The sequence below is a fragment of the Corapipo altera genome, unplaced genomic scaffold (genome assembly GCF_003945725.1).
Source record: "Corapipo altera isolate COAL_440 unplaced genomic scaffold, ASM394572v1 0, whole genome shotgun sequence".
Classification (NCBI taxonomy): domain Eukaryota; kingdom Metazoa; phylum Chordata; class Aves; order Passeriformes; family Pipridae; genus Corapipo; species Corapipo altera.
The window spans coordinates 69,216,263-69,239,725 of NW_020884872.1; the positions used below are offsets into that span (position 1 = coordinate 69,216,263).

At 37.9% G+C, this 23,463-nt stretch overlaps 1 protein-coding gene across 6 annotated transcripts in view; it reads right to left on the reverse strand.

Moving 5' to 3' along the window:
- PDS5B (PDS5 cohesin associated factor B) overlaps positions 1-23,463 on the reverse strand; it is a 101,992-nt gene that overhangs the window by 57,685 nt on the left and 20,844 nt on the right. For 5 of the 6 annotated variants that reach the window (XM_027651188.1, XM_027651172.1, XM_027651179.1 and 2 more), the window contains exons 3-8: positions 22,573-22,776; positions 18,295-18,381; positions 18,096-18,193; positions 16,895-17,021; positions 10,123-10,203; positions 7,918-8,058 (exon numbers count right to left, since the gene is read on the reverse strand). In XM_027651188.1, coding sequence (XP_027506989.1) covers positions 7,918-8,058; positions 10,123-10,203; positions 16,895-17,021; positions 18,096-18,193; positions 18,295-18,381; positions 22,573-22,776 — 738 coding nt within the window. Of the gene's footprint in view, positions 1-7,917; positions 8,059-10,122; positions 10,204-16,894; positions 17,022-18,095; positions 18,194-18,294; positions 18,382-21,052; positions 21,103-22,572; positions 22,777-23,463 lie in introns of those variants that run through there. The other variant, XM_027651204.1, reaches the window with a different exon arrangement.

Consider the following 23,463-nt stretch of genomic DNA (forward strand, 5'->3'; position numbering starts at 1 on the left):
TAGCCCAATCAATTGGAAGGCAGTGGAGATGGCTCAGTGAAGCTCACCTGGTGGTTAGGAGAAAACCACCATCACTTCATTTTCAAAATGTGCCACAAAAATCATAGGATCATAGAACCATTAAGGTTGGAAAAAAATTCTTCAAGATCATTGAGTCCAAACATTAATCTAGCGCCACCATGTTCACCATTGAACCATTACATCCATACACCTGAAAACTTCCAGAGATGGTGATCCCACTACTTCCCTGGACAGCCTGTTCCAATGCCCAATCACCCTTTCAGTGAAGAAATTTTTCTTACTATCCAACCTCCCTTGGTGAACTTGAGGCCATTTTCTCTGGTCCTGTCACTTGTTACCTGGGAGAAAATACTGCCCCCCACCTGGCTATAAACTCCTTTCAGGTAGTTCTAGAGAGCAAAAAGGTTCCCCCCCGAGTCTCCTTTTCTCCAGGCTAAATGTTCAGAAGCAAAGAAATAAAATATTACACAGAAATTCTGTTTCACATACAGAATATGCAACTAGAGGTAAACTTGCTGATACCAGGAGAAATCAGTTTAAAAAAAACCAGGATCACTATCAGAGAAACACGCAGGACCTAGACTGTGAGACTTTGTACTCAAAGTTTAGGATGAAACATGGGAACAATCCCTAAAGAACAAGTCAAGAATCACGGCTAGGTTTCACGAACAAAGATTTGGGAAAGGCTCTATCCACATTTGTTACAGGTACGCTGGTGGCTTATGAGGCCAATACTAGACAGACACGCCCGATTGCAAAAGGCACAGCAGAAAGACTCCTTAGGTGGTAAATTCTGCAAGACACGGTTCTTTCTGCATTGTCTTTTCTCCTCAAGAGTGATCCTGCGTGCGTTCTCAAAGGAAGCAGCAGCGTTATAGATGGTGTGTCTCCAGACCTCCCGACTGGAGGGCAGAGTAGACCAGTTATGTTGATCAATATGGCCGAGGTTGAGATGTTGTTTCAGGGAGTCCTTGTATCTTTTCTTTGGGGCTCCTCTCATGTGGCAGCCGGTGGCAAGTTCACCATAAAGCAAGATCTTAGGGAGGTGGTGGTCCTTCATCCTTGAGATGTGCCCTGCCCAGCACAGCTGTGTTCTCAGCAACATGGCCTCAATACTTGTGATTGCTGATTGCTCTAGAACAGATGTATTGGTCACATAATCTGACCAGTGGATATTTAGGACTGTACAAAGGTAGCGCTGATGGAAGCGTTCTAGGAGTCGCAGGTGGTGGCGGTAGATGACCCATGATTCAGAACCATATAAAAGAGTAGACAGCACAATGGCTCTGTAAACACTGATCTTGGTACTTTTCTTCAAGTGTTTATGATGCTATACTCTTTTATGGAGTTTTCCGAAAGCACTATATGCCTTTGCTAACCTGTTGTCTATCTCTCCATCAATCTTACCATTCGAGGAGATGAGGTTGCCTAGGTAATTAAACTGCTGGACTGATTTGAGCTCTGATTGGCCAATGGTGATGTGGGGATGATGGAAGACTTCCTGAGGTGCAGGTTGATAGAGAACTTCTGTCTTCTTTAAGCTGACTTCCAGTCCAAAGAGCTCATCAGCATCTGCAAAGCAGGATGTTAAATGCTGCAGAGTTAATTCTGTGTGGGCCACAAGGGCGGCATCATCAACACAAAGCAGTTCCCGGACAAGATGATTTAAGGTCTTAGTGTGGGCCTTCAGTCGCCTTAGGTTGAAAAGGCTTCCATCAGTACAGTATCGAATGTAGATACCATCCTGATCATCGAAGTCTGCAGTGGCCCTTTGGAGCATCATGCTGAAAAAGATTGTGAATAGAATTCGAGCAAGAATGCAGCCTTGTTTCACACCATTGGTAATTAGAAAGGGCTCAGAAAGTGCATCACCATATCTGACTTGGCCCTGCTGATCCTCATGAAGTGAAATGATCATTTTAAGGAACTTGGGGGGACAACCTAAACGTTCCAAAATCTGCCATAGACTTTTTCTGCTCACAGTATCGAAAACCTTGGTGAGGTCGACAAAGGTTACGTAGAGACCTTTATTCTGTTCCCTACACTTCTCTTGCAGTTGTCTGAGAACAAATACCATGTCTGTGGTACTCCTGTTGGCTCTGAAACCACAGTGGCTTTCAGGTAGAATTCCTTCTGCTATAGCGGGTATTAATCTGTTCAAAAGTATTCTTGCCAGGATTTTGCCAGCCATGGAGAGTAGAGTAATACCATGGTAATTTGAACAGTCCGATTTAATACCTTTCTTCTTATACAAAGTGATGATGACTGCATCACGAAGGTCTGATGGTAGTTCGCCTAGTTCCCAGCAGTGCACCACAAACTCATGAAATTTAGCATGGAGTGCAAGGACCCCACGTTTCCAGATTTCAGGTGGAATTCCATCAACCTCAGCTGCCTTGCCAATTTTCACCTGCTGTACGGCCCTAAGGGTTTTTCCCAAAGTGGGGGCAATATCCAATTCATTCTTCACCGGTTGTTGTGAGATGGACTGAATTGCTGAGTCTTGAACTACACAGTTGGTACTGAAGAGAGTCTGAAAGTGTTCAGACCAACAATTCAGAATGGAGGTTTTATCTGTTAGAAGCGTTTGACCATCTGCGCTGAGTAGAGGGCTTTGGACCTGGTATGTAGGCCCATATGCTGTTTTCAGGGCCTCACAGAATCCTCTGTGATCACCTGTATCCGCACATAATTGAGTTTTTTCAGCTAGATCGATCCACCACTTGTTCTGGATGTCACGGAGTTTCTGTTGGAGCTTGTTGCATGTAATGCGAAAGGTTGCTTTTCTTACATGACAGGAAGGCAGTGCAAGGTGTGCTTGATGAGCAGTTCTCTTCTTCCTCAACAATTCCTGGATCTCTTGATTGTTTTCATCAAACCAGTCCTTGTTCTTCTTGAAGGAGAACCCTAAGGATTCTTCAGAGGACTGCAGGATGCTGTTTTTAATATGGTACCAGAGTGTTTCAGGAGAGGGATCTATAGAATCTATAGAATGATTTTTGAGCCTAGTTTGAAGTTTGCCTGGAATCTGTCTCTCACTGTGGCTGATTGGAGATTGTTAACTTGGACTCTTCTCCTTGGGATACTGCCCCTTTTAGGTTTGAACTTAAGACTGAAGTTAAGTTTGCAGCACACAAGTCAATGGTCTGTTTGGCATTCTGCACTGGGCACCACACGGATGTGGCGGACATCGCGGACATCTCTCCGTCACACCAAGACATAATCAATGAGATGCCAATGCTTAGATCTAGGATGCATCCAGGTTGTATTCAGACTGTTTTTCTGTTGAAAGATAGTATTAGTGATGGTGAGCTGTTGCTCCGCACAGAATTCTAGCAGAAGGCGACCATTATCATTGCAGTTTCCAAAGCCATGCTTGCCTAATACTCCTTTCCAGGCTTCAAAGTTCTTTCCTACTCTGGCATTGAAATCACCAAGGATAATGATCTTATCATCTGCAGGAACCTTTGGGGTAAGGCGGCGCAGGTCAGTGTAAAATTTATCTTTTTCGGAAGTGTCAACTTGGAGAATTGGGGCATATATACTAAAGAGGACAACATGTTGCTTGTTGTGCAGTGGAAGGCGTAGGGAGATAATGCGGTCAGAATGACTTTTTGATCATGAAGCCAACTCCTGAGAGATGCCTTTGGGTTCTAGGTTTACCTGGCCAAAAGAGTGTGTAACCGGCACCGTGTTCACTAAGGTTGCCTTCCTCGTGGAGACAGACTTCACTGAGAGCAGCTATGTCGATGTTGAGATGTGATAGTTCGCGGGCAATTAGGGCAGAGCGACACTCAGGGTGTCCACTATTCGCAGAATCAAGCATGGTTCTGATGTTCCAGCATGCTAGAGTCAGTTTGGTTACACCTCTGGAGGCAGGCGTATGCCTTTGTCTCTTGATCTTTGTGTGACCACATTAGTAGAAGATGCCCGTTGGCCGCAGTTAACCAACCGGGTGAAATGTGGAGATGAGTTTTGTTTAGGTCACCTTTTCTAGGCCCCTCTCCAAGTGGAGCAAGCAGTGCTGTCCTTGAAAAGGCTGCTTGGTCGTTCAGGATGCTGCCTCAAGAGACTGTCATCTCTGGTCAGTCTTAAATGACCAATATCCTGAACCGCCTGCATGCAGGGTTGGGTCTGCAGCTTCCAGTGCACCTTTCACCTACCGTTTTGACCCTCGCCCTTCGCTACAGGGCTTTTTGCACATGGGTAAAGCCTTCAAGCCTGTGCAATGGATTTTTTAGGTGAGATGCAGTATGCGCGGAACTGAACCCACCCTTTAATCCTAAGGTTCACCTGCCAGGGCCGAGCGAGCTTGGACGGTGGCAGTGAGGTCCTCAGCACGTCGGTTTGATTAGAGTGACCTTCTCTTAGATGGATGGCCTTACAGGGCTAAGCAAGCTCCATCTGCCCTGGTTTGGGATTAGAGTTGTCCTTCTAGGATGACTGCCAGAAGGCTAACGAGTTCATCCTGCCCAAGGATGTATTGTATCTGATCCTACGGTTTTGACCTGTCTGGTATGGGCGACCCTACCGAAGGCATGTACCACCGCCAGCATAGCTCGCAACCACACAGGGCTACATAGGCTACATTCCTATTAAAATGATTAGGGCAAGTCTTACACTTCCTACTTTTCTGCCACCTATCTATATTCAATCCCAAGCAAATACCCAGTAACAACCCTTTGTCCTGACCACCCATTCAGGATGTAACAAATATATCCAGAACATACTGAACCTGGGCGGTAGCCGCAGGTGAGCCAAAACCAACCAACCAACCAAAACCGTTCTGGCCCCCATACCCACCCAGGGTTCAAGTACCTCTCAAGGCCCTAGCCCGGTCGAGATCCCCAACCCCCCAGAGGAAACCATTATCCACCCTGACCTTATCCTCCCCCTACCATGTTACCTCATATCTTCCCATGCACCGCTTACCTGCGACACTTCATGCAGGGCTGCCCCGCCCACCCACCCGCCAATCCGAGGACCCCCACGGCCCGCCCGGCACCCTTCCCCTCCCCCAAACCGGACCAGCAAACCTCTGTGTGCTCCGAGGCTTCCCCTCCCCTCTCTCACGAGGGCGCAAACCCACGTCAGCGAAGCTCCCTCTCTCCTTTCCCCTGCTGGGGGTGGTCCCACATGGGCCCGGGGGCAGCCCTGGGCTGTGTGGGTGCCAGGGGGGCGCCCCCGCGGCCACCACGCGGGTCCCCTCAAGTCAAGAATACCAAGTTTTAGCATCCTCCAAGAACAGAAAGTGGTTTTCAAAATTGGAACAACCAGGACCAAGAGCACCTTTATTTTTTTCCTCTTCAATATTACCAGAATGGAAGGTAGCAGGGTAGCCTTTGCAATCATGAAACAGGTGTACATACAACAGACTTCACAGATTTCAGTCTGTCCTCAGACAGAATTCATAAGCCCAAGCAGAATATAGATTCACCATAAGCCAAGCATGTTCACAGCAGAAGCCTGGGCATGACCTCCCACTAAGCCAAGTTACAGTTCTTTGTAGATGATCAGCTGAAGTGGTTGGTAGTTGGAGATACTGGGCACATGATCTACCAACAACAGCATACTGTTGAAACTTCAACAACTTCCAACAAAGCAGGACCAGAAATCCCACATCACATCATTGTTTTCTAAGGTCTGATTGTTATTTCCCAATTTATTTTGAAGTCCTGTGCCCTACTGAGTTGACCTTCATTGTTCTTCAGCCTTTACAAGATAGGGTCAGTAAAAAAAAAAAAAAAAAAAAAAGTTGAACATTTCTGGGAAAGCTACCATTTATCATTTATCAGGCAAAAAGACTTTTATACAATGTCAAAATAATTTAAAAAGAACAGCTCTTGGAAAAAATGGTTCGAACTATTAATAAAACATTTAAAAAATACCTTAAGAAATTGATTTATTTCTTTCAGATTAAATTTCATTGAAATTATCAAAAATACTGTATTCTATTCAAACTCATGTAGAGCTTTCCAAGATTCACCTGGAACCAAGCTTGCATCTCAGTTTTAAAGTGAACTAGAACACTTGGTGTCTTGCTCCAATAAGTCTACTATGAGTGTACTTCATCTGGCCAAAACTGTTTCTCACTTACTGCTTTGAAAGCCAATTAAAAAGAAAATGCACATTTTCAAAAACACAGAGAAGAATTATTCACTTTATCTTTGAAAAGCACAGATCCTATGTCACCTTCCGTGTGTTCAGCGCACGCAAGATGAGATCATTCTGGCACATCTCCACAACTCAACTGCTCAGACAGTCACAGCTTTCCTTCAATACTGGACACAAGGGGAAAATTTATCACCATGAGAACAATCAGCCACTGGAATAATTTCCCCAGGGAAATGGTAGATTTCCCAATGTTGGACATTTTAAGATGCAGCTAGGTCCCTTCCAACCTGGCATTCTATGATTCTATGATCATCTGCTAAGGTGTAACACAAATCTCCTTAGTTGCAAAGCAGTAATACGAGATTTTGGAATACAGTAACTGGTCCACTACCCCATAAGCATTATCAGAATATTTGCTGTTATCACAACTGAGTATTCTAGAGCTATATCTCATAGAACAAAAACTGGATGTTTCTGTGAAACTATGTATTTGACCTAAATATACTTCACAAACTTTTACTTCAATACCTACTACTAGACTTGCTAATTCAAAAAAGACATCGGTATTAAAATACGAGAGTCAATGAAGGAGGAGGATGACAAAACCTGCAGTTTTAAGTGGACCTAAAGATGGGAAAGGTACTGCAATTACGTACTATGAAAAAGGATATGGAGGCAGTTAAGATTAAATATCCTGAATAAAACCTTCAGCTGCAGAAGTACTGCTTTTATTGGACTGAGAATGATAATTGTTTGACATCTTTAAGAACAGGAATTAAAGGCTAAAAAAGGTCTACTTCAAAGACACAGACAGCAAGCAGTAAACTGAAGTCTACTTCTTCCGGAAACATGAATAGAAAGATAAAAGCATAAAAGCAATTAAAAGAACCTCATCCAACAAGTGCAGCATGCCTTCCTACCAACAGTATGGAAAAATAATAGGCATAAGCAAACCATTATGACTATAAAAATTCCAATAAGAACAGGCCAAAGGTGCTACAAACCCAAACTCTGTCCTCAATAATAAAAATGCATGCAAATTTAGAAATGACCAATTACACATTAGCCCTCAAGTTTAATAACAGATCACTTTCAAACATAGTAATACTACGCTAAGCAAAGTCCCCACTTCCATGGAAACCCTGTAGAATGACAGAATAAAAGTAGTGCAGGATAAAGGGAATACCAACTGTATTGCATTTCTCCAAGTGATGGAGACACTCTGGAAAGGAAGCCAAAAAGAAAAATACTCATTAAAATAGCTAGCACCAGCTATCCTCCAGACATATGAAATAATCCTGAAAAATCATAAAAGTCATTGCAGCAATTACTACAAGACATTTTTATGCATTTCAATTCTCTGTTTACACTTATCGCGGAACTACTATTTGGACAACATTGTTAGTACATCAATATATATACTCAGTATATTAAGTCTTTCACAATAAATAATACAGTAAACCTAGGAATAAAACAGGTCAAATTTTCAGGTCATCCAAAAATGAAGTTATTGAAAGATACAAGCCAAAAAATCTACCAATCAAATCCTAAATATAAGCATACATGCACTGTAGGTTAATACATCTGAAGTTAAATTATGCTTTTTGAGGGCTTTAAGGAGTAAATGAGTATTCCTTTAAACAATGCAGAGAAAGTATAATTTACATATAAGTATTAGTTTTATATGCCAAATAATTGATGAACTTCTCAGAAAAAAACCTAACACATCAATAGTCACAGCATACACATTTCTAATATAGAGAAAGGATAAGAAGTGTTTACCTTAAGTTTGAATTCAAGTTGTGGTAGAACAGAAAGTAAGAGGTGACAGTCAATATTGTATAATTCCAGAATCAAGTCAAACACGTGCTCTGACAGGTCACTAATTGATGTTTTACCAAGCATGAGGACCTGATTGAAGAACTGGAAAATAAAACAGTACATATCAACAACAAGAGTGTATACAGATACTTTTCCAAATCTTATGCTTGTCAACCACTAAATTTACCTTTTAATCTTACAACATTAATTTCACTACTATAAAAAAAGGAGAGGTAGCACATGTAGATCAGAATTCTGAAGAAGAAATCTTAGAATATCACTGTTTTGTATTCATTATTATACATAGAGGAAAACACATTAAAAGTGATGTTTAGTTTACCCCAGTAGGCCTACAATTAATTTAAGAAACACAACTTTAGAGGAGTTCCAGTGCATCACATCTTTTTATAATGTGACTATATTTAGAGTTATTTCACTATTAAGGACCGTCACTTCAAAAGTATTCTAATATTTAGTCAAAACAAGGCTGAAACAACTGGCTAACTACTACATTTAACAGCTGACAGGTTAAGGAGTTGAAAGTAAAAGCACAGGAATTAATAACTGACTGTTCCAGAATTTGTTTTACAAGCAGCACAGTGCAGCTGTAAAGCAATTATTCTTTCTTGGTAAACTTGACAAGTCTGAGGGAAAATGCATACTTCTTATTAAAGAAAATAATTTCCACACTACTTTCAACTATGTCCTCTCAGAGGGGTAAGAAGGAATATACTACCCTCTACTCATTAGGGGGAGGATATAATTTGGAACATTCTTCTTCTCTTTGGGTTAAAACCATGCACAAGTGTGCCTACACAAATTACCCCATTTCCACCTGCCACTAAGACAACAGAACACGTTTAACGGGCACTTCAGTCTTCTACTTCCAAACTTGAGACAGACAAACATCACAACACTCTGTACCTGACAAAGTTAATCACATCAGTAAAGAAACTAAAAACTCGAAAGCTACCGGTTTCTGAAATTATAGAATGAACCCCCAACAAGAGATGTAGTAGAAAAAGTCAACAGTTCATGCAGTAATGACTAGAAAATAACAGAAAAGTGTGTTTCATGAGCAGTTAAAGACTGTCTTCCAGAAACATTTTGCTTTTCTGGATACATAGTTGCCTGAAATGTATATATTCCTGTTTAGGTAACTAACTGTTACTGTGTTTTTCATGTGTTTGAAGAAAGAAAATTTTCAGAACAGCTTATTTCTCACTCATGGGAAACAAAGAACAGAAGATGCCATGTACATTCTTTCCATGAATAAAAGATTCTTATTGACTTATTGACTTTTAGACTTCCTTAAAGCTTACAAAATGTCACCCAGTTTGTAATCTAACCTTACAGATGAACATTAAAAACACACATAGCAACACCTTCCCAAACAGCAGGTTAGAAGTAAGAGTTTTCACTGAAGATTTTCTAAAATCTTAGGAGGTACCACTTTCCAAGTACCACAAACATTATGTCTGAAAGCAACAGAAAGCAGTGAAGATTTGCTATTGTCTTCAAGCTCCTGAGGTTTTGGATAGATGTCATGAGACCTGCTAAATACTAAAAAAGAAATAGTCTTTTCTATTGTGCAACTTAAGTTAGAGCATAATCCTGCCTGATCTTTACTTCCTCTCATCCATTTCTATTAGAGTAGCAATGGTGTCTACACTCAACTTGGCTACAATTCTCTATGCACTCAGTTTTCTTCCCTACTACCTATTCTTAGATTGTTTTCTATTCCCACTCATGTAATAACAGCATTACAATATTGCTCTATCTTCACTTCTCTCGGCTTCTAAATAGTCTCATCTCCTCATTAAAGGAAGAATTTTGCCACACAAACAATGTGTTTATATATTTTTATCAGAACAATACACATAAATACATTTGGTCTTCCAGTCACTCTAAGGATTGACTTTCAAGGTCTTCTAAAACAGTAGAAAGTAAACTATCCATTGCATTTCACAAATCAAAATTATTATAGGCTTAGTAGATTATATATAATAAAGAATTAGACTCAGAAAGACAGGTTACGCAGTGCTTCATTAATACAATAATTCTTTCAAAAAAAATTGAGTCTGTAAAAAGTTGCAATTCATTCTTTTTACAATACAGCTCAGTTAAAAAAAATAATTTCCATATTTGCCTGCAGTCTTCACTTACATTAGTAATGTATGGTTCAATGGCTTGCGCTGTCCTCTTTAGTAAAGCCTTTGCCAAATCATAGGCTTGCTTGTTTAGATTCTGAGAAAGAAAAAAAGAAAACGAAACAGAAATTTTTTAGGCACATGCATTAATCCTAAAAATAAATCCCAGAATTTAAAGCTGACATGTACTGGTAAATGCACTAAAGCAATAACCTGTTCTTTTCATACTTTCAGAAGTAAAGATAAAACAGAAAAAACAAAGCCATTCCAAACAAAGCTTAGTAGTCTTCACTGACATTACCAAGAGAAAACCTCTTTCCTGGCAAATGAGGGCTTACTTTTAGTTGCACATCTAAGACTGATGCTCACTGAAGTCAGTGCCTATATTTTACAGCTCCTCCTTACCAGTTTCCCCAAAAAACAGGATAGCAATATAAAGCAACATTTAGAGTCACTACAAAAGAAAGATTCTGAAAAGATTGTGGCAGAAAGTACGATTCTGTCCTTGCATCAAGCAGTCACCTGTGAACCACCATCGCAGCCTCTTCATTGTACCATGCAAAGATTCTTAGCCTGTTGTCTGAGACAGCAAAGAAAAAAACCCTAGAATTTTAGTTCATGAGCAGAAAAGGGTGAAGAATAAAATATAAAGAAGCTAACATAAAAAATTTAGAAAACAGACCCCCCTCCCCAACATTCCAATCTCTCCATTTCTCTAATTGGGTTATTGCTTTATCATTGTTTCCTTCCTTTCCCAGCACACATTCTCCACGCTCTAGTTGCTACATCCTTTCTCCAATTTCTATATCACAATTATTTTCCAAAAATTTTCAGATCAAAATACAACTCAGCCCTTGTGGTACCCACTGCAGAGTTGATTAATACACAGAAAAAGGAAAAGTCTCCAATACACAAGAATATATAGTATTTTAATAGTTAAAAGTCTCTAACAAAATATAGTTCCCACAATTTTTATTCAGCTTTGTAATTTCAAAAAAACCAGCATATTCAACTTACAAGACAACAGTAAAAAAGGGCAGGTTTTGGTTGTTTTTTTTAAAATATGTCTCATCCATAAAAGCAAGAAAACTTCATTTTAGCATAATAAAAAGGAAACACAAGATGCACTGCCACACCCAGGGTATTTCTTTACCTGTGTATGTTTGGTTCTTTATAGCTATCCAAATGGGAAAAAAAAAAAAAAAAGATTTGCAAAGAGATGGAGAATACTGCCTGAAATTTAAAAAACACTACAGAACCATAGGCTTCTAAACAGCAGTGGGAACAGATTAACATTTTCTGATAATATAAGATAAAAAAAGTCTTTGACCTGCCTACTGATAGAATTAAGTCAGGTGACTGAAGTCAAAAGAATACAAAGATTCATGCCTGAAGTATCTGTTTTACTCAGAGCCACTACAGAAGGTTACTAAAAATCCCAGTTCTTGAGTATCCCAAGGATACTCAAATACTTACATAAAATACTAGCATCCTTGTAATTCCTCTTCCCTTATTCTAATCAAGATACGAGGGTAATTGACAGTCTTTTTACAAAATTGTACAGCTGTTCCATGTCCCAGAAAAGAGAATACTCTGCATGCTGGATTTCTCTTTATCATTGTGAGGAAACAAAAAGAAAAGAAAAAAAAAAAAGGCACTTCCACCCATAGTTTTTGTTTTATGTTATTCAGCTAGAGCGGTAACTGCTCAGGAAATAAAAGGCGCAAATATCTATAACAAGAAATGTACACCACTTTAAATTCTTGTTCTGATCCTTCTTCACAGTTTACCTTCATCAAAACAAAGAAAATTACCTTCACCTGGGTAAGAGGGAACTCTGGATCATGAGCAAGATCCGATTTACACATAAAACAAGTCTAAACAGCAGACCTAGCACAGCAGAGTTCCAAAAGGCAGATCTGTTTTGATTCACATTATTTACAGTTTTAGCTTGTGTCTTTCACACATCAGTTCACTTCAGAACTTAATGTTTCCCAAGATAAATGCTGGAAGTAGATATTTGCAATGCTGAGTAAGGTGTTCGCATTACACCTCATTCTATCCAAAAAAAGCTTCAAAGAGGAAAAACAGTCTAGAGCACAACTGGCTAAGGAAAGTTACCTATTTTTTCATGCCTCATGTACTTGATTTAACTGTGCCAACAGTCACGACCCTCAAATATCCACAGGCCCAACCTTCTGAAAATAACAATACCAAAGAAGTCTTAAAAGCACATGATAAAGTCTTCTCATTTTCCAGCTTCAGGATAAAAGAAGAAACAAGAAAAAGTGGTACTGCCTTAGTTGAAATGAAACAAGAGCAACCCAGGCCACTACGAAGTAGGTTCACAGATCTTTTACAGAATGTCAAACTTATCCTTCTGACTAATTGAACAGCCACAAACCCACCTAAAACTTCCTTCTCCTGAAAGAGACATTTTAAAAGGATAACGATTTAACAAATTTCTTCTCTGTGTTTAAATAAACTCTTCTATGTTACTCTCTCTTTAATCTTTCTATACATTTGGAAAGGAAAATTACATGTATTTCAAGATCTTTTAATGATTTAAGAAAGCCCTTATGATGGGGACAATAATCTTAATCAGGATGCCTCTAAAAGCATTTAGGCACCCAGTGGGCATAAGCTTTTGAGAGTTCTGAACAGGGTAGAAACTAAGCAATCAGCTGGCAACACAGTTTAAAGTAATCACGAGTAATTACTACACTTTGAAGGAAAAAAACAGAAATAAGTATTGATTGATAAGGACAAACCAAAGAACCACCCACAGAAAGGCAGAACACAGATCTTCTGTAAGACAACTGAGGTTACATTTAACATGTAAAACAGATTTTCCCCCTGAAAACCTCTGGTCTTCTTTCAGAAAAGAAAGTTAATAAACGCAGGAGAACACTTTTTTTTCCTTAAGGCTTAGGAAGCCTCCAGCAATAAAATTGGAATACTGGCTATCTTGGTCAACCATAAGATCTTTCCTTAGTCTCAATTCTTACCACGATTTTTATGTATATATTGCTAGTATTTCAAGCTTTTTACACTTCTGGAAGACATTAACAATTTCACCAATTTATTTCTCATACTTACTTTTCTCTAGAATGTTTGACAAACTTCTACTTTTTGACACAAGAAGCAGCAGCAACCTCTCTGACAGAATGGCACAGACATTTTTGTGTTTATATAGACAATACTCTCCAGAACAAGTGAGAGTGAAATAATTTGTACTCATCCTTTAAATGAGGGGAAAAGGAGGCAACTGAAAACAAATGCATGTCCCTTATTTTTTCTTTAAAAAAGATGACTAGTTAGTGTCAATCCAGCCCTTATTTTATAACTCGAGGATGAAAATCAAATGTAAAGTCTGTATCTAGTGCAAAAACATACATTTTAACATATTATTTTCTTGGAATTTGAAAAAGGTCTTCAGTTTTATTCTTATTATCAATGGCACAGCAGCAGAATTAGTATCCAAGAGCACCTGACAAAACAGTTCTAACAGATTCCCTAGTTCTGCTGGGGAAGGTAAACAGGATTCTAAGGATGGTTGACAAAGAAAAGCTCAGCTGAAGTGTTGCCAAGAGAGATAACACTAATTATTAAGCAAATTCATAGTAGAGGCAGTTAGGAATTTAATTGTCAATATCACTTCTTCTAAGACATAAGCATGTAAAGCATGTGGGATGTGCAATGTGAGATTCCCTGTAGTACTCCTGAGGCTGAAAATGGAACACTGGCAAATAAAGTACAATTTGCCTTCTAACACACTGCACAAACACAAAATTGTTTGCAGGTCTTCCATAAAAGCTTTATTATATAAAAAGACCATTAAAGGGGAAAGGAAAACTATTAATTTTTCTTGCCTTTTCATACTAACTCTCCCTTGCTTCTGGGTCTTATCTGGGTTTAGGTCACTTTATTTCATTCCCTGATAACATAACCCCATCAAAAGAATTTTAGCAGAGTTTATAGAAAAGAAGAGAAAGCACAAAAGGAAAAAAATAATTCAGCATCAAAACTAAGAGTTGAACGTACTATCAGACAAGTCAAGCTTGCCATTCTATTGACTTATCTGATAGCTGTACTACTCAAGCAAGCCTGTGCACACTCCAACGTGCCTCTTTTGTGATAGTAGTGTCAGCTGCTCTCATTCAGGTTGGCCTGAATGAAAAGCCATCATCAGTATGGCTTTTATTCTGGCCAAGTGAGATGGATGACAAACTCAAGGGACATAGAGTAGTTTAGACTACTTCAGTGACTACCAATTATGGTAGACAGACATTTGATGATACATTATGTGCTCAGTATATGCTCCTTATGCCTGAGTTTTTGTAGCCATCCTGCTGGCACCATTGGTTATTACACTTACTACTCAGGACTAAGGACCACGTCTGTTTTTCCTTTTTGAAGAAGTAGTCTTGGTTTTAAGACATAAGAGCACTGAATTAACCTTTGGTAAACTGCTCAACTAACTACTACATCTCTTAAAAATATTAATATAATTTTTGCATCAAGCTGTCTAATGTTGAATTTTAGCCACTGGGCTTTAGCATCCAGGAGCTGCTTGAACCTTCTGTTCCCAATACATACTTACAGACCACTCCTTAGATAAATTATAAAGACTAAACTACTCAAGTCTCAGTCTCATGTTACCAATATAACTATTTTCTACAATACAAGGCTACCACACATTCCCTCTCATACACAACCTTCCTTCTGGTTGTATTAAAATACATCACTTGCCTGTGTCACTTTCTAGAGACAAAATGGTTTTATCTCCAACAGTCTCTCAGTCTGACAGATCTATGTTCCTTCTACTCTATCAAAAGTATTTTTGGTTCCTGGGAAATCTGGGGATGCCCTACTGACCATTACACCAACACTTGCCATAGACCATTCGATTTCCCTTTTCCACAGCCTGTACAGCTGAACAGCTAGGTCAGCTAAGACAGAGTTCTTTTTTAGGGTGGACCTTATCCCTAAGGTCTTCGTAAGTTTTGTGCTCAGTGGACACGAGTGGAAAAATTCGCAACTCTGAATTCATTACACTTGTCCAACATGACATCAGTAGGAACAGAAAGTAGTTAGAAGACCAAAATTTTAAATAAACACTATTTGAAGATTTTGAGATGAAACAGAAAAATACTAGAAACTTCTTTCCATTAGTATGAAAAAAAGAAAAAAAAAAGGTACTCAGGATACAGTATGAAGTTATGTAACTATTTCAGTTCAAAAGCAAGCTATAAATGAGCATCATATCCAAAGAGACACTTTAATTAAAACAAAAGCAGAAGAAAATGCAACCCCCCAAATATATTAACCTATTAAAATATTCAGTCAATATCTTCAAATTCTAAAAACTATGAAACAGAATTGTTTCAATGCTACAGACAATCTAACAGGATGCAAATTCTTCAACTCAAAATGAAATTATTAAACATGAATCATAGAAATAATACAATAAAATCAAGTTAAGCACAGGTGACACAATGAAACAACAGACTGTTAATAACTGAGAAAACACAAACTGAAGCATTTTGCATAGTTTTGCTTTTGTTTCTTGTATTTCAAAGCTTTACTTCACAAATCTGAATATTAGCCACACAAATTTCAGTCTGGACCTGGCACAAAAGTACTAGACCCCTTGAAGGACACAGCTAAAGCACTTCCAGTGGGGAAAAAAATTACTGATCTAAACTAAGCATTTAATCTTTCACTGTCAATAGAAAAATAATTTATGTGCTACTTATTTCCTGAAATTGATGACTTGTGGTAAAAGCATGCTAGCAGGCATTCCAAAGGAACGCTCGGTTAATATCCTCTTAACCTTACACTTTTCAGAAACTACAGTAGTTAGGACTTTCCTGAACACACTTAAAAAAAAAAAAAAAAGGCAAGCTGTTAGAACTGTCCAAATGCAGCTAAATACACATTTCCTAGATAATTCTCCAGAATCTTTTTTTGTCGTACAGAACATATGTATAAGTCATCTTGTAAGTCATCTTCTACACTGTAGCCTAAAAGGGTTCGTAGGACACAGATAGTTTTCTGAACTAGGAAGTCAGACTTCCATGATTTTTAAACATCTAAATATCACAACACAAGCACAGTTCTGAAGTTCTTCCTTTAGTTCATCTATTGGACGTTTTTGTTTTTTTGAGAAGACACTACTCATTAAGGTAAGACAGCAATCCCTTGGGCTCTTCAGATACCACCATTTCTGCCCATAGTTAATTCTGCATCAGAATGGTTGCATCAGAAACTAATCAGTGTGCTTTCAGTAATGCCAAGTCAACATTTCTGAAATGCAAGAGCCAATTACAAACCAGCAGTTGTGACAACTTTTTCCCTCCCACATTAGTTTGAGCTGTTGATACAGCACTACATGAATTACAGCTTTCCAAAGGATATATGTAACTTTTATATCCAGTTCTACTGGTATGACAGTATATAAGAAACCTGTGTTTAAATTCATATGACATTAAACCTTTTAGATTACTATGACCACTGATACTTTGCTTACAGCATGTCAGAGCAATGAAATTCTACTGAATTTTCTGGCTATTAAAAATAGCCTGCTAAAAGAAATCTAAACATTAGGAAGACATTTGCTACAGCTATTCTCTCAATGAGATCTACATATCCGAATATATACATCCAATAAATCACAATTACAAAAAAACAAAAACAAAAACACCCAAACCAAACAAAAAAAAAACAACACCAAATAAACAAACAAAAAAACAACACCAAAATTTAAGCCACTATTTAAGTCTTACCTTATGTGCCGGCACTAGATTAACTAACACTGTATCCAAAAGTTCCTGTGACACAGTGTCTCCCTCACAAATGATAGAGCTCATTAGATCAACCATGTGCATGTGTACTTTTTGGTTATGACCATTGCTGAAATTAAAAACAAGAATTCTTAGTGCACTATCTATATAAAGTACAAGTTCCACTCAGAGCACTCCCTGTGGTGATTTCAAACAAGGAACAGAATAAGCAAATCACAAGTTTTCTTAGAAGTCAAAATACTTTAGTTCCTCAGTTGTATATACCAGTTTCCAAAATGTTCTTTAATTTCATGCTCTCCTCATTTACTACTATAGTAAGAGTAAGAGGACTGTATCTGTCCCCACCATGAAAAGAGTGTATTAGGACATCCCTCCCCTCTACTCAGCTGGAGTGCTGAGCCCAGATCTGGGCTTCCCAGCACAAGAGGGAAGCATCCTGGAGGCAGTCAAGGAAACGGTCATAAAGATGATTAAGGCAGCGGAGTAGCTCTCATGCAAGGAGGCACTGAGAGAGTTGACATCTATTTTAGCCTTGGGAAGAGATGACTTAGGGAGGAACTCATCATTATGTTTAAATACCTGATGTTAGGCAGAAAGGGCAAGACTGTCTTGACACCACACACTCTGGTGACCAATGACAGAACAAGAGCCAATGGACACCAAGATAAATACAGAACATACTGTTTAAACACAGGAAACTTTTTAAATGTAAGGGTGATTGAGTACTACAAGGTTACCCAGAGAGGGGCATGGACTCTCCATCCTTGGAGATGCCCAAAACCCAGCTGGCTACAGTTCTGGGCAATCCCCTAGAGCTAATCCGGTTTGAGCAAGGGGCACAGACCGGACTATCTCTAGCAGTATGTTTCAGTGTCCACTACTTTCTCACTCATGTTTTTACAGAACAATCCTCTAAATTCCTTAGAATGACATATCACACTATTCAATTTCAAGAATAGAATAAAATTAAAGTGTCTTGGGGGAAAAAGATTATTTGCAGTGTGTTTTTTTTAATTATGCCAAGCAAAACTGACATCTTATTGTATTTATATTGCTACGTTTAATTAAACAGAATTACAAAACTAAGCTCATTAATGCTAAAAGTCACACCACACAACTATCTTAGAAGCAACTGACCTCAATCATGAAACAATATATTGTAATTGGGGGTGACAATACTTACTTTATTACTGAAAACAGCGTTCTGTACAACTGTGTAAAAATCTCATTGCTGTCTTCTAATTCAAAACATATGTTATAAGACTTGACCCAAGCAATGTTCTGTGTTGGAAAAGGAAAAAAAATTAAAGGAGTAGTTAATACAAATAATATATTGAAAAATTACATCTAACAGTTATTATGAAATAAGTTATGAAGCTCACCTCAAGCAAATAAAAATATCGATTAAACTGGGGGCTTTTTGTATCTTCTAAACCTTTAAGTTGCCTTGTTATAAACATAAATATATCCTGAAAAGAAAAAAAGATAGTTATTTAGTCAACTGCAATTAAACTTGCAAAATTAAAATAATTTTTTTTTAACTTACTAGTATTATTTATCACTACAAAATACACAGCAATGACGGACACATCATTTCATTGTCCAAAAGAAGATCATCTGCAAAAACACCATGGAAAATGTCAAGGAGTAATTTTAAAATACTTCATGTTTCTTTAAAGGGTTTAAAAAGTAATCTTTTAGTAAGGAAGCAAAAGTTTTCCTTTTCCAAAGAAAAGCACCCAGCTCGACAAACAGAGCTGCAACTGGCTGACATGCTGCGGAGTCAAGAACTTATTATTCAGCAGGACAAGGAATTTTACATTTTTACTTCATACAGCAACAGGTTTCAAAAGAAGGGGGGAAAAAGCAGTAGGTAATTACAGCTTTCCTAAAAGTATTATTATATGTTCACACTGTATTGTTTGTGCATTTGTCAGTCATCACGATGTTGACACAGATCACATCTCTTGCAAAAACTAATAAGCAAAGTTCCTCTGGTTTCCTCTATCACCTTTCAGCACCAGAAGACTCCTTCAGAAAAAGTCTCACACAAAGTAAATTGAAGCAGTTGATAAGGAACAAATAATCGATTACAAACAGAATGGAAACACACAGGAAGGTGTCTTTTTAAAATACTTCTTTACATTCAGATTATTAACAGCTGGAAATTCACAATTACTATATTAAATCAAAATATTTAAAAATACATACATCAGAAACACTGTTCACAGCCTCAACTGTATCTATAATATTTCATCTAAGAATCTAGGTGTAAATCAAACAAGTTCCAAAAGGTATAAAGTTGCCAAAATAGACACATGAAAGCCTTATTGTTAACCCTGAAAAAACTATCCTAGAAATAGTCGATAAAGCTTTTCTATAACATTTTCAAAAGGACCAGTTCACCTCAGTCCCTCAAGAAAAATGAGATACACAAAAGATAAGAATGGGGTTCCTTTCTTTCTAACACTACAACTACAAAATCCAGCCTTAATCATTAAGGTGAGCACTTACTGTGGTTCTAGGTAAAAACAAGAATTAGATGACATCTGACATCATCACCTCTTGGTAAAAAAGCACAGCAAGCACATGGTTCAACAGCTACATTAACGTTTTAATTTGAATCAAGATTGTGATTTTGAAGTGTAAAGGATGATCAGAAGGGTCACTGTTTGGTTCACACTTCAGATGACTTACAGAGTACACGATCTAGACTCTTTAGCTGAAATTAAACCAAATGACACAGTTCAAAGGACACATCTAATGGTCTCCAACCACTCACAAACTCACAGGCCACAGGCAAAAGCCCATCTGAAGAATCCTTCCCTTAAAAACTAGTGACTTAACAAATAGCAAGCCATCAGTGCCAACCCAAAATGAGTGCTGTCTTCTGGAAAACTAGCACACTGGATGGTTCTTTATCTCAATCAGTTCATTTAACAAAATATCTTTACTTTTTATCCTGCAGCTCAGTATGGAACACTTATCTACTAAATGTGATTCCCAGACCCTACTCATTTTCCAGATTTTTGTAAAGTTCTCAGAACTGCATTGTATATAGACCACATACAGTAATGAATCGCATACATGTACAATAAGTCCAACATTTGAACACTTCAAATAACAGTATCATTTGAAAAAGTAATCATTTATTTCTAAACTATTTTTTCCAATTTTGTTTTAAAGAAAGCAAGGCAAACTCAGAAGTACTCACTAAATTTTTAATATCTCACTTATTATGATCCAGCATTTTTCCCTTTTTTAAGCATACATAATATACTATTTGAAATGCATTTATAAATTCAAAAGACAGGTTAAAATAAACTTTGGCTGCAGCTAAGAAGTTGCAACACTTTCACAATGATAAGTTTTCACATCAGACTCCGTAAAGCAAGTCTACATTAGAATTCAGACTCTTAAACCAAAAGTGCTTATACTTCAACTTTAGAGAGAACATTTTATGTTTTTCGTGGATTGCTGTCTTGATGGCCATTAACCACATAAGGGCTTCAGTAAGCATCAGTCATGGTTCTCACCAGAGAATACATTCAGAGTGTTGAAGTTCTGCTACCATATACACCCTTAAACATCTCCATTTCAGCAGTCTGGCACAGTCCTTTTGTTCAAGTCATTTTCAATGGACACATATCAGTGGTTAGATTATCTTCCCACCAAAAGATTAGATTTGGGCTAATCTTTTAGCTTTCCACAGACTGAGGACTCAAAGTTAGAAGTTTCCAGATCCCAGAATCCTGCTCCAGTTCTGTTTTTAGCCTACTCAGGCCATTTCCTGTCCCTGTTATCAAAGCTCTTTCAATGTTCAGAAGGAATGTAAGATTTACACTGATGATATACATAAAAGAGAGAAACCTGAAATTATGATCCCTTTCCTCAGAATCTCACTTGCATGACATGTAAGCTACAAAGTGATCCAAGGAGTCTGAAGTAAGGGCAAAAACTTAAACCTTAAGTTTTCTCCTCTCAAGAATTTAATCCTTTTCAGCACTCCCCTTTGCCATTTTTAACTTTGGTGCTAAACATACGAAAAAAAGACTCAAAGGTGCAGTATGGATATGATATTAAATACTGGGTAAAAACAGTACCAAGATATAACCCAAGAGGAAGCATTCTTCCTCTTACCTCTGTCATAAAGTGGAGGGAACTCTTCGACATTTCTACCAGAGCTTGTCCTGCAACCACAAAAGCTGTGTTCAGAGGAAACGGGTTTGCAAAAAACCTACCTCAACAGCCCTAGGCAAAAGTTCCTATTGTTTGGCTTTTCTTTATTTCTCACAACGTGTTTAGAAAACAGCATCAAGAAACTGAATTCTGAAATCTGCACAGATTACAGAACTCAATGCTGGCAGTGGAAGTTCCTAGTCCATTCAGAGTTGTAGTACGCTTATACTCTAACAAGGAACTTAGTCCAACTCAGAAAGAGAGAAACAAGAACTCTAAGCCTAACAAGCAAATGATAACATACTCAAAACTGAAGTAGAAATCAGGATGCCTGAAAACCAGACATAAATACAGCACAGCAGAGAAAGCTAACATTTGACTCAAGTTGAAGATGGTGTAATCAATAAGTAAGGTAAGGAGATGTGGTACCTCTGATTACACGCTAATTTAGAATTGAAAACAGAGCTAACAAAAATCCCAGGGTATGTCTCCAGTACGTCTGTTAACAGAAGAGGTACTACAGTTGAAACTGAACTGTTTGCCCTACTTAGGAAGCACTGCTGGTGCAACCACTAGATGAGAAATTGAGTGATTTCCTCTTAAGTGATAATAGATATACCTTCCACCACAACCATGTTTTTTTTATCCTGTTGTGGAATGAACAAAGACCAAAAAAAAAAAAACCAAACAGAAAAGCCCACACGCACTCTTAAATCGGAGACCAAAAAAGACACATTTTTTCAGCGTTATTTTCACCTGTTTTTTAATAGATTTTCTCTAAAACTCACTTCATCACTCTAGAATCTGACTGTGCATGGGAAAGAGTTTGCTTTTGAGAGTTGGAAACAAAGTTAGATTACTCAAAAAAAATAAAAAAACCACAAAAGAATCTAAAATTTCTGTTTTCTGAAACAAATGGGGAAGATCTGTCCTGCCTTTTCAAACCTGGTATTTTTCTATCAGCCATCTCCATCTAGTGGGATCAGTGATATTTGTAATTGGAGAATTTTCCAAGTCACATCAGAAATCGTTATCCTCTGTACAAAAGTACTTTGTCTTTCTTTCAATAGACCCTTTATCTACAAAAATAGAAGTACTCATATCTTGGTAGTTTACTTGGAAACCTAGGGGTATTTTCACAGTTGAAGCATTAGCTATCTTGCAAGAGATTGTGATAAAAGGTATAGATATATCAGTATTTCTAAAGTAACAGACCACTATCTGCAAATCCCAATGACAGTTCAATAAAATATTTATTTTCAATACAAATCCAAAACTCTACAAGTTATTGGAAGATGCACTGTATAACCCTTTATCTCATGAACAATTGACTTGACCAAACAATCATATCCCGAAATCAAGTGAAAACTTTGAATTGCTTAGGTTTAACCAGAAATAAAGGGAGGGGGGAAAAAAAGTTATAATCAATTATATTAATCATTCAGCTTAAAAACCTGGTGTGGAAAAAGAGATTAATTTACCTTTAGTTTATCCGGTGAAGTGTATGGAGCTTCAGGGGCATAAATTCTGAAAATATCAGCAAGACAGCATGCTACCAACAAACGTACATCCTTATCGGGGTGCTTGAGGAAAAAATCTGAAGCCAGATGTAATGCAAGATTTAGGTAGAGCTCCTTTTCTTCTTCAGAGTCCTGGTCCATATCCATGAAAGTTTTCACAACCATCTAAATAAGACAGATACACACTGGTACATAAAATGAAATACTCTGTGTAACAGGGTCCTTACTAAAAGTTCCTTTTCTAGTTTTGTGCAACTTCTATCAGAAGCATTATCAGCAATGCAGTAGTACTCACCTGAGTAACCAGTGTCTTATTTTTCAGGGGATGGGAAAGACCCAGTCAAGTCCTCTATCAACTGCCCCAACCACACACAGTCTCGGTAGAGCTACTGAAAGCCGAGCTGTAGACTTCCCAAATCTTTTTGAAAACCATATAAGCAAGTTGGACAATTAAAAAAAATACAACAGTATTTACTGTTACAGTTATTCACTTAAAAATTCAGAAAACAGCAAAACTTTACTCAAAATATTTGTTTCTCCCTAAACTATTCAGAGTTATGATTTTTTTTTCCTTCTCCTCTCTTTCAATTTCAGGTTTTCTATTACTGCTTTAAGGAGAAATCTATCCCTCTGTGCTGTCCAGAAGCAGAGTGCACACTTTCAGCAAAAGTATATATAAATCCAGGCAGCCCAGTAGCATGGATATTGTCCAACAGGACTGAAATGCCCACTCGTACTATTAGGATCCAGTAGATGAAGTTATGGAAGAAGAGAAAAAAGATTCTGGGGCACCAAATATTTAACATGTTAAATAAAAGCATGAAAAGCTATAATTACGAACTGCTAGTAAGT